The 12,434-nt window shown below is 45.7% G+C and overlaps 1 protein-coding gene across 2 annotated transcripts in view; it reads right to left on the bottom strand.

Annotated features, from left to right (window-relative positions):
- Positions 1-12,434, bottom strand: part of gry (trafficking protein particle complex subunit 11 gry) — a 171,317-nt gene that overhangs the window by 78,877 nt on the left and 80,006 nt on the right. For both annotated transcript variants that reach the window (XR_012826873.1, XM_075686742.1), the window contains exon 13: positions 8,688-8,742. Coding sequence is in view for 1 of the 2 variants with exons in the window: in XM_075686742.1 (XP_075542857.1) it covers positions 8,688-8,742 (55 nt within the window). In the remaining variant the exon portion in view is untranslated. The remainder of the gene's footprint in view (positions 1-8,687; positions 8,743-12,434) is intronic.

Below are 12,434 nucleotides of genomic sequence, written 5' to 3'. Positions count from 1 at the left end.
ACGGTAATTACGTGGTCGCACCACTTCCGGCAGTTACACATGGTGTTATCGTGCCACACACTGTGCTGACAATTACTGGTAACCGCACCTGCCTTCCCATTGTCAATTTCGCGCTAACTGTGCAAGTTCTGCCTCAGGGGATTTCATTGGTTATAATTAGCGCTTTGCAGGATGGTGAGATCGAGCCATTCACAGTGGAAGATCGTCACAGCTCAGCCCATACCGTGACGTCATCGCACGGTACTGACGTCGACATTGAGAAAATGGTTTCCTCTGACCTTACACCTGTTCAAGCTGAAGCTCTTTGCCGCGTTCTTGAAGGCTATCGCGACATTTTTTACTTTGACAATCGACCCTTAGGTCAAACGTCCGTCGTAGCCCATCGCATAAACACTGGTGATGCGAACCCTATTCACCGACGTCCATATCGTATTTCTGCGTTCGAACGAGCTGTCACCCAACAGGAAGTCAAAAAGATGCTTGCAAAGGACATTATCGAGCCTTCTTGTAGTCCCTGGGCTTCTCCCATCGTACTTGTCAAAAAGAAGGATGGCACGTGGCGTTTTTGTGTAGATTATCGCCACCTGAACAAAATCACAAAAAAGGACGTGTACCCTCTGCCACGTATTGATGACGCTCTCGACTGCCTGTACGGTGCCACCTATTTTTCTTCTATCCACTTACGGTCTCGCAACTGGCAGATATCCGTCGACGACATGGACTGAGAGAAGACTGCATTTATTACCCCTGACGGCCTTCATCAGTTCAAGGTGATGCCTTTCGGTCTCTGTAATGCGCCCGCCACCTTCGAACGAATGATGGACTCTTTGCTTCAGGGGTTCAAGTGGTCCACCTGTTTGTGCTATCTGGACGACGTCACTGTTTATTCACCCACATTTGACACGCATCTAGACCGTCTTTCAGCGAGTCTTAACGTGTTCCGCCGCACCGGTCTCCAGTTGAACTCGTCAAAATGTCACTTCGCTCGCCGCCAAATCACCGTCCTTGGACACCTCGTGGACACCAGAGGCGTGCGACCTGATCCGGACAAAATTCGCGCCATTACAAACTTTCCTGTTCCGAAGTCTACCAAGGACGTTCATAGTTTCGTAGGACTGTGCTCTTATTTCCGACGCTTTGTGAAGGATTTTGCGACCATCGCCCGTCCCCTTACCGATCTCTTGAAGAAAGGCACCCTATTTTCTTGGGGAACTAACCATGCCGCATCTTTTTTACAGCTCACTACTCTCCTTACCACGCCTCCAATTCTGGCCCATTTTGACCCGTCTGCCTCAACGGAAGTTCGAACTGATGCCAGTGGTCACGGCATAGGAGCAGTGTTAGCACAACGCCAGCGTGGACATGATCGCATTATAGCCTATGCTAGCCGACTTCTATCACCTGCCGAACGCAATTATTGAATCACAGAGCGCGAGTGCCTCGCTGTTGTGTGGGCTGTTGCCAAGTTTCGTCCATACTTGTACAGACGCCCCTTCTGTGTCATCACTGATCACCACGCGCTCTGCTGGCTATCCTCGCTCAAGGATCCCACGGGACGACTCGCTCGCTGGGCGTTACGCCTGCAAGAATATACCTTCTCCGTGGTGTACAAGACGGGACTCTTGCACCAGGATGCCAATTGTTTGTCCCACTACCCCATCGACGACCCAGCTGATGCGGACACCATCGCTTGCGTTTTCTTTGCGTCCCTGTTGCTTGAAATCGGCAACGAGCAACGCCGCAATCTTTCATTACAAGCCCTCATCGACCATCTGGAGTCAACGCCTGGCGACGCCTCTCTCCGGATGTTTCTCCTTAAGGAGGGGACACTATACCGCCGCAATCTCGATCCCCACGGCCATGACCTTCTGCTCGTAATTCCATCACACCTGCGTTCGACTGTCGTCCAAGAACTTCACGACGCTCCCGTGGCTGGACACTTGGGCGTCTCGTGAACATACGATCGTGCACGCCGTCGATTCTTTTGGCCGGGTCTCACCCGCTCCGTGCGGCGCTACGTTGCCGCTTGTGAGCCCTGTCAGCACCGGAAGAAGCCCTCCACACCTCCAGCTGGATGTCTCCAGCCGATCGACATCCCACCGGAACCCTTTTTCCGTGTTGGTCTAGACCTTCTTGGACCGTTTCCTCTCTCGGGCTCCGGAAATAAATGGGTCGCCATCGCTACTGATTATGCTTCGCGGTACGCAATCACCAGAGCCCTCCCGACAAGTTGTGCTACTGACATTGCTGACTTTCTGCTCTATGACATCATTTTAGTGCACGGTGCTCCGCGCCAATTACTCACTGACCGTGGCCACAGCTTTCTGTCGGCAGTCGTCGAGGACGTCCTCCGCTCCTGCTCGACTAAGCACAAGTACAGCACGTCTTGCCACCCACAGACCAACGGCCTCACGGAGCGCCTCAACCGGAGCATCCCCGACATGCTACCCAAGTACGTTGCGACCGACCACCACGACTGGGATCTTCATTTACCATATGTGACGTTCGCGTATAATTAATCGCGTCACGACACCGCCGGCTATTCATCATTGTATCTCCTATATGGCCGAGAATCCACGTTGCCCTTAGACACTTTGTTGCTTTCGGCCACACGTTCAGCCACTGAATACGCCCGCGACGCGATGGCGCATGCCGAACATGCGTGCCAGCTTGCCCGCACCCGTCTCGAGGCCTCGCAGGAGCATCAGAGACGCCTCTATGATTGCCACCATTGCGACGTGCACTTTACTCCGGGTTCTCTGGGGCTTCTCTAGTCACCCATACGAAGTGTGGGCCTTTCCGAAAAGCTGCTGTCGTGCTACACTGGCCCATACCGTGTGGTGCGACAAGTGACCGATGTCACGTATGAAGTCATCCCCGCCAACCTCTCAGCGTCATCGTCGGCTGCAAGTGACATCGTTCACGTGGCAAGAGTAAAGCCATACCACACACCTTTCACCGCGGATGTGTAGATTAAGCACCGGGACGGTGCTTCTGCTGCCGGGGGTGATGCTACGGAACAGCCACCACAGTGTGGCTGCACTGAGGAGAAAGAAGACAACGTGGCCCCGCTTGATATAGCGTCGCCATCTTTACCACCGTTGGTCTACGTGTAAATATATTGTAAATAGACTTGTACATCAGCTACACGTAACAATATTGCATCTCTTGAGACATCTAAAGCCCACAAAATTGTATAGCACATTATGAAATTTACCAATAATTTGCGAGTTGGGACTTTTCAACACTGTTGTGAGTACTGTACAATTCAACATAAACTGAAAACATGCATCACATCTTTATGCTTTAGGTTTTCCAGCAGATGCAGCTTACAGAACTGCAATAACTGTTTTTACTGTAGAGCTAACAATTTGTAAACTTTGCACTTCAGTTCTTTTTAGCTTACCGATTTACCAATTCGTTTTAAAGATCGAATAACAGTGCAAGGACAGCAGAGGGGTTGGAAGAGAGAACAAAGCGCTCTGTTCTTCTTCTCTGTCCCTTCTGCTGTTATTCAAACATTAAAGCATGTTTTACCAACAAGCCCAATCCTACACCCTTCTTACCAATTTGCAAAACATTTTGTAAAACATTTTATGTTCTAAATGAAAATACTACTTCTACTGTCAGCATAGTTCAGCTTTCTTAAATGCAACATAATTCATTTAAACTGGTTCAGCACTTGCTTAATGAGAGAATTTTACTCTTTTACACATCTAGTCAAACCTTCTTGTAATAATAATCAAGAGCCAAGAAAATTCAATTGTTATAACTGATAATTGTTGTAACCGGGTTGCATTAAAAAGGCAGAGTTGACAAATGCCAAAACATTTTAATTAAACTTTAAAAAACTATGGGGTTTTACGTGCCGAAACTACTTTGATTATGAGGCACGCAGTAGTAGAGGACTCCGGAAATTTCGACCACCTGGGGTTCTTTAACGTGCACCTAAATCTAAGTACACGGGTGTTTTCACATTTCGCCAACATCGAATGCGGCTGCCGTGGCCGGGATTAAATCCCGGGACCTCATGCTCAGCAGCCCAACACCATAGCCACTGAGCAACCATGGCGGGTTTTAATTCAACTTTAATTTTAATTTAAACACAAGTGCAGTTAAGCCCACTTATAACATTACCGGTTTTAACAATATTTGGATGCAACAATCGTAAAGTTTTGCGTCTGTTCTATGGTAAAATAAACCGCTTACTACAGTGTTCCCACACCACATTATTGCTTATAGATATTAAATCTGTCTACTGTGTGTCTGCACCGAAATGAAAAGGAATGCAAAATCCCACAAAAGAAAGAAATTCCAGGAGAACCCATCTCACGACGACTGTCAATAGTAATGCAATTAGCATTCAAGCAATGTAGTGACACATCAAATTGCTAAAGACACATTTTTTTTAATAATCTATAGGGGTCATTCTGCGACTTTCATTGCTTCGACCATATGCGACATACATTCTTTCCAGTATTGGCCCACAGCGACACAGTGTCAAGGAAAGAATTATGTCGATAAAACAAAGTCAGAGAAACTATAGAATCTGCAAAAAAGGACCTTCCGCATGCGTGCCTGCAACAGCTTGTGTCCCCCAAAGGAACAGTTATAGCTTGCAAGGAAACTTCATGTCTCCTATCGCATTGTTAAGAGAGACTGGTTTGATGAATATGTGGTGAAGCACCGTATTGATATTGTAAGAGAAGCTCGGGTGGAGCAATTGCCAGCCTTGATCACCAGGCTAAACCCGCCTGTTGCTAAAACCCACCACCATCACCAAGTTGGTAGTATGATGATGACGACATTTCAGTGACAATTCTAAAATATTGGGGATGACATAACAATGATAGAGTCATGGCAACGGTATGAGGACAATGGTATAACAACAACTGTGTGACAATGATGACGTGATGAAAACGCAATGACAAGAGTCAGATGACAAAGTTTGAACGATAACAATGGAGCACCCAGAATGGCGCCATGACGGCGAACGTTTGACAATGAGTGTTTGGTGCATGAAGGCATGATGATGACTAAGGTTGAACGTTAGGCTTGTTGATATGACATACTGCTGACGTCAGCAGTGGTGATGGCTGTTTGACGACAGCACAGTGACGACAATAAAATGACAAAAAAACAAAGCATGTCCCTCATTTAACAACGAAAGCAGTATTATGACGACGGCATGATGGCAATTAGCTGACGATGTTATCACGACAACTGAATGACCGCAATAGCATGACTATGGTATGGCGAGAGTCGGATGACGAAGTCATGTTACCACAACAGCACTAAAGGAAGCACGACAACAAATGCATGATGACAAATGTCTGACGATGACGCAATTACGACGATGGCATAACAGCAGCAAAATCCTGAGTGAAGGATGACAGCTTGATTACAATAGAACGGTATAGAAGGAATGATGTCAATGAAATGATGAAGGCATTATGACGCCGACGGCATGACTACAGTAGTTTAACGATGACTGTGTTACAACAACATGATAACAACGGAATGGCAAGAGTGGGATGACGAAGTTACAATGACATCGAAGGAACGACCACAATAGCATCACAACAATGAATCACAATGACTGCATGATGGGGACTGCATGATGACGATGCAATGATTACAATGGCGTAACCGTAGGAGAACAATAAGATGACTATGAGAGTATGACAATGATGGCGCAACAAGTGTGTAATGGTAATTGTATGTCGAGGATGACGTGACAATGACAGCATGATGAGAATTGAATGACAAAGCAGGAGAGACAACGATGGAGATACCACAATGGCATCAGACCCGCCGTGGTTGCTCAGTGGCTATGGTGTTGGGCTGCTGAGCACGAGGTCGCGGGATCGAATCCCGGCCACGGCGGCCGCATTTCGATGGGGGCGAAATGCGAAAACACCCGTGTGCTTAGATTTAGGTGCACGTTAAAGAACCCCAGGTGGTCAAAATTTCCGGAGTCCTCCACTACGGCGTGCCTCATAATCAGAAAGTGGTTTTGGCACGTAAAAGCCTAAATATTATTATTACAATGGCATCACGAAAACGATATGACAATGGATGCATAACGACTGTGTGATGACAATGGTGTGACAGCGACAGCGTGACAAGAGTGATAAGACTAAGCTAGAATGATGAAGATGCAACACCCACGATTGCATCATGACCATCAGCACATTCGTAGTGGCCCAAGCTATCAGACAACTGGGCCATTGGGTCAGCGTTGGAGGGGTGACAACAGCATGAAGAGTCAGATGACGAAACTGAGATAAAGAGAATGGAACCATGACAGTATCACGACCCTGTGCACATACTTGGTGCTCATGTTAACAAAAACAGGCCATCTCATCTACATTGAATACATCAACCGCAGCATAAGACTCAACCATTTCCTGGAAATGCTCCTCCCACCTCGTGGCTGCTGCTTCTTCATCTGCAGCCTTCTCCTTGCCAGACACAGTCTGCCAGGTTACTTCATTTTGCTGTCGAAAACAGTGGAGCTAGCCGGAAGACACATTGAAGCCAGTGATGTGCAGGATTGCAGCAAACTTCTGTGTCTTCCCCTACAGCATGGGGCCTGACATGCGCACATTCTGGGCTCTCACGTTTTTAAACCAAGTTAGCACAGCTGTGTCAATATTTTAAAAGTTGCCGAACTGCAATCGTTTCCCTAATGGGGCAAGCCGAGATTCACCCTGATGCTTGAGTGTTTTATCTTCATCCTTGACAATCATGGCAATCGTCAACCATGCCAATCCATGCTCTTTGGCCAAGACAGCTTGTTTTTGCCTTGCATTTCACGAAGAATGTACACTTTCTCGCTCAAAGAAAACTGCTTTCACTTCTAAGCCACAGGAAGAGTTCAACTCATGGCAACAAGAACGCCAAACGCACTTGCAACACAATAAAATACCAAAAAGAAGAATAAGATGGAGACATCTGATATAGCTGACTGAAGAATGTGAACTGAGAAGGAAAGCAAGCAAGAAAAATGTGATGTGTCGCCTCTGCAACAGGAAGAAAAAAGAACAAGCAAAACAAAAGGTCCCACTTCAGCATTTGTTTTTCTGTGTGTCGTCTCACGTTTCCCGAGCCCAGGCTTCCTGCCTCTCAGCTCACAAAACTTGTTGCATCATTGCGTCCACAACAGCAAAAAAAAAATATGCAGATCCCACTTACCGTGGGGATTGCATTCTGCAGGCGGCTGGCTATGGCAACGACCCGGCGGGGGCACGCTTCGACTGGCTATTTGAGTGTCTCGACGATTTCAAGCAGGTGCTCACTGTCGAGCTTGGACATGCTGAGCATCAGAAATAATGTGGGCTTGCCTAGTCGCTTGTTCTCCTTCTGTTGTGCCAAGTAAGCACCCCAGTAGTATGCCAACCTCGAGCTGCTCAGGTAAACCTCTGAAGAATGCATTGTCTGAGTTGACGCATTTCTTGATGATGCTGCAGTCTTCCAAGAGCTTCTTTGTGAGCATCAGAAGCCGACTGGCTCTTGAGGAACTTGCTTTTGAATCACTGTGTGTGCAAAGGCAACCACCACCCAGTCCGCAGCTGACATGTCAGGAGCTTCTTACAAGCACCAGCTGGCTCAGTCCAGGTAGTTTGCGAGAATCAGAGGCAAGAGACGGATGGCAGAGCTCAAACAAGATCTGTCAAAAAATGTATTTGAAATAAACTCCGATTTGATTTGAAGAAATGGTGATGATGCCCCGACCATGCCAGCAGCACAAACATGAGCATACACCTAGCAGCTCAAGCTGGTAGGCACTGCCAGTTCTGCTGGTGTAAGAGGCTAGGTAAATAGATAGCTAGATAGACACACTTAAAGTGCTTAAAGTTTGCAGAGGATGGTTCACATTTAAAGAAAAGTCCCCTGCGCACATTTTTCTCCTCCAGTACCGTCTCAGACTTTCTGCAGGAAGCAAGCTGCAAGGAGGCCATTCGTGACACCGTGTTGTCTGCTAACTTACAGCTCTGGCTGCCGTTACGGATACATAAAAATCTAAGAACCCTCGCATTTCGGAATATGAGTTCATAGTACTGAGGTGTTCACAACATAACACGGAAATTAAATAACGACCATTATTCTGAAAAATTTGATATTCTGAAGTTTATAGTACCAAAATATTTTTACATAGCACTATAGGCAGTAGGCACGAGATTTCTCAAATATTCATTAATCTGCAATGTTCATTAATGTGGTGTTCGCTGTAATGAGGCCTTGCTGTATTTGAGTAGTCAAACCAGGGTTGGCCTGAGGTAATACTTCCTCTCAAGAATTACACACCGTGAAGGCTTAGTGTTTGTCATTCTGCTGCAGGTCACAAGGTTGTGGGTTCAACTCCAGGTTCTCCAGGTTATACCAGCAGTGTTCCGATGAAGATATGATTAAAAACCTATTGAGCAAAAAATTTTGCTGCTCATCCAGACCATGAGTTGGTCAAAATTTACCCACCGTCCTTCAGTATGCCACCTACCATAGCAACCTCCCACACATATGTTACATAAATTGTCCTATCAGTAGAAGCAGAGCTTTGCTGAAACAACATTATCACCTTTTGGTTTCTTCATGAGTAGCTAATATTTGCAGCACATACCCAATGCTTTGCATTTGGCAACACAGCATTAACACCACACAAGGTGCAGGCAATGCAACAGTCTCACCTGAGAGCCTTGTCATAGTCCGAACTGGAGTAGTACTCCTCGGCTATCTGCACCACTGGGGAATGGGGCAAGGTGGTGGCGGGACACAAAAATGAGTAACAGCTTCGTCCCCCCAAGAGTCCAATGAATGACATCACTTCATTATTTGGCCAATTTTTTACTCCATCAAAATAAAAAACTCAGCTTTGCCATTTCCACAAAATATGACCTTTCAGCTTCCTTTCTATGTGACACTCTCAATACTATCCCTATGTTTCTTCTCACAATGACCACCGGTCTAAGGTTTTCACATTATTTTTCATTTCATCAGAATTATTTTTCTTTAGAATTAGAAGCCATAAGCATGGAGTGGGAGCAGTGTCCTGCCTTCATAAACACCCATCATTGCTACTATCACTTTCAAAACTGGCATCCACAGTCATTGCATAAGATTCTGCTATGCTGCATTTTCACACCTTTTGTTTGTATGTACTATCTATTTCTCTGTAATGTTATGGCAATGAGAGCAAATAAATGTAATCAAATCAATCAAATCAGTTTATTATTATTACATTGTATGTTAATTGCAGGAATTAAGATATACAGACACGGGTCCCAAAGTACGAGACTACAATGGGACCCTCGTTGAAGATTACATTTAAATAATACAATGATTAGCAGCAGTGCGAACAATAGAATAAATATATCAAATAAGAAATAACAGTAAGCATAACAGAATAGAAAACATAGAAACGCATGAAAGCAAAAAATGAAGAAATTCCGAAATAAATACTGTATATAAGAACACAGATCTAGTACAACTCAAACAAACAAGAACATCAAAAATTTAATAAATAGCCTTTTAATGACTTTTTGTAATCAGAGTGAAATGAAGGTTGCCCTAAGAAACTGGAGGGCAGAAGCGACTGGTGTTCATCTTTGACAATCTTACCCGCCCTACCACTGAGGCCACTGCCTCAGAGGGGCATAGCTTAACAATAACAGTAGACACAAAGGTAAAGGATGAAGCATGCAACAATACAACACAAAAATTAGTACTGGTATACAGCAAAATGGTTCACAGCTGAGTTAGCTGGCTCGAACTATCTGGGAATTCTCCAGACACTCGACAACATGGAAAGGAGATCACACACTGCTGAACTACCAACTAAATCTTCAATTACGTTCATAGGGTATATATATAGTAACACAACAAGAACATGCACAAAAATGTGGTTCATATATGTACTAGCCTCTTTATTTGTGGTTGTCCAATTTCGGCTGCGAATACATGTATATTCTTTTTCCTTCTCATTAAGGATGATGCTTTGCGGCAAAGAATATATTCACAAGATTGGAAAGCAAACAACGTCGAACCCACTTATAACAATATTCATGTGCCACAAAAATTCCACTGTTATAACTGAAAATAGTTATAACTGGGTTGCACGAAAAAACGCACAATAGAGGGATGGAAGAGCTGTTGCGAAAAAGCTATAATGACAGGGTGGCCAGTGCCCCTCACCACCACCTTCCTCCATCTGGCTGCTGATTGTGTTCCAACTCATTTAACTGATTCACTCTGCTTCCTGCATGCTCTGATCACATGTAACAAGCCATAGCTGTCAGTGTTCAAGAATGGCACTGCTATAACAATTGCAAAGAGGGGTTATGCGCAGCAAGTGATGCGAGCTTCACCAAGGCATCATTTTGGCGACCAAAAAAGAGGCATTTTAAACATTGAGAGGAGGTTGCCGCAGCAGCCTCTCAGCTTGAGAAATCCAGAAGAAACTCTGAGATGAGATCGCCACAAGCAACTTATCATGTATTTCTCACTGGCTTACTGAGAAAACCTCATGTCCATCAACCTTGCTTTCTTTATGCAAAGCTTGCCGACATCGTTCTCCAAGGCACCCGGTGCTCCACATAGTGCAGCAGAAGGTCCCTCAAGGGAACGAAGCCCCAGAGGGACCGAGTCAGGGCATCCTTCGAGGACAACGTTGAAGCAGCCTGCTCTACCCCGCCATCGCCGTCACCGCCCAATGCAAGCACATTCACAATGATTGCCTTATGGATTAGAAGTTCCTATGTTTCTAATGTGCCATGCACATGTGAAACTCTTCAAGACCCGAAGCATACTCATCCACTGCAGGACAAAGTTCAGGCATCACTTCGTCGGTGGGAGCTTTGTAGACTTCGTTTAAGTAACTGCTGCCTTGAACAAAGCACGCTTTCCTAAACCAGTTCCATACTACAGAACCGCTTTTTACGGACCACACAGCAAAGATAAACTGCACGGCCATCAATAGAATGATCTTCCAGTCTAGTTGCTACCTATTTGTCCTCGTGGCTATGTCCATTGACTAACTTGTTCGGGACGTTGTGATGATACCTTAAAATTGACGATCATGTCAGCGTTCATGGGCTGCAAGCCTGCCATCATGTTCAGCGGCAGGAAAAAAGCTTCCACGCTTGAGAGCTTAGGCATGGAGTGATGGGCGCTACAATTATCTAGGATGAGCGCTACACCTTCCTCTTAGATCGCCCAATACATTGATCAAACTCGAAGAGCTGCCACTCACAAAAAAGTTCTCGCGTCATTCGTGCCTTGCAGTTGTGACGGTTGTGACATCAAGCGAAGCTCCCTCGTCAGTTATGACGCTGCAAACAATGCCTTGCCTCTCTTTGAAACGCTGTACCCAGCCACTCCTTGGCTGGAAGTCAACATTGTTGATGAGTAGGGCAAGCTTCTTTGCCTTTGTGGCCAGCATTGGCTTGGTGATGGGCAAGTTCATGGCACGGGCACCGAGAAACCATTCATCGAAGGCCCCTTTCACCTCCTTATAGGCACTTTGCCGAACGCATTTGTATCTGCTGTCTACCTAGCAGTTTTTTTTTTTTTTTTTTCGAACTTCTCTGCCGAGTGGATGACTGTCGACACTATCAGTTGTGGTGGTCTGCACTTCTTCACCAAATCACTCACTTTTCTTTACAGTCTTTTTTTTCACCGGCACCATCGGGCATTGCCAATGATCTGCAGGCGGATATGCCATCTTCCGTATCGGCAGCAAGTCAAACGAGGTGGACAAACCACATGGCCAGGAACAACTTCGACGCAACAAACAAAGACGAGCACGAGCAACTTAATCCGTTGGTAGAACTGCCCAGAATCAGGGGCCAGCGAGCAAACTAGGAGTAGCGTAGTTGGCGCAGCCCATTCGTGTTCAGAGGGGTGGAAGGGCAGCGGCAGAGTACGGCATGCAAGGCTGGCGATGCGAAGGCTGGAAAACAGATTGTATTGTATGAGCGTGCAGCAGCCATTGGGGCGGTGGGCAGTTATGCAACGGCTTGACTTAATTTTTTTTTTTTCAAGGATTTCGCATTCTGTTAACTTTTGGCATGGACATCCAGCAGCCAGACTTCATCGTTACAATCGATAATGCAGCATGGGAGCATTGCAGTAAGCGGATTATTTCACCATAGAAAACATACAAAAGTTAATGGTGCAGCAGCTTCTCATTGTTGTAACTGATATATTGCTAGAACTGGTATTGTTATAAGTGGTTTAGACAGTGTAGATAGAGCAGACTTCTGTTAATTTGGCTCTGCTTAATTCTATTGTTCAGCTAGTTTGATTCTCACCAAAGGTTACAGCCGGCATCTATGCATTTCTATTGGACGAAACTTTCATTATTTAGATCCTGAAATTAGCTCGTTTGAAATTAGATAATTTGAAATTGGCTGGCCATCAAACACGCCTCTGACCCT

This window comes from Dermacentor variabilis, chromosome 3, assembly GCF_050947875.1.
Source record: "Dermacentor variabilis isolate Ectoservices chromosome 3, ASM5094787v1, whole genome shotgun sequence".
Lineage (NCBI taxonomy): Eukaryota > Metazoa > Arthropoda > Arachnida > Ixodida > Ixodidae > Dermacentor > Dermacentor variabilis.
The sequence above is the reverse complement of the archived record's forward strand: the minus strand, read 5'-3'. Positions and strand labels throughout refer to the sequence as shown.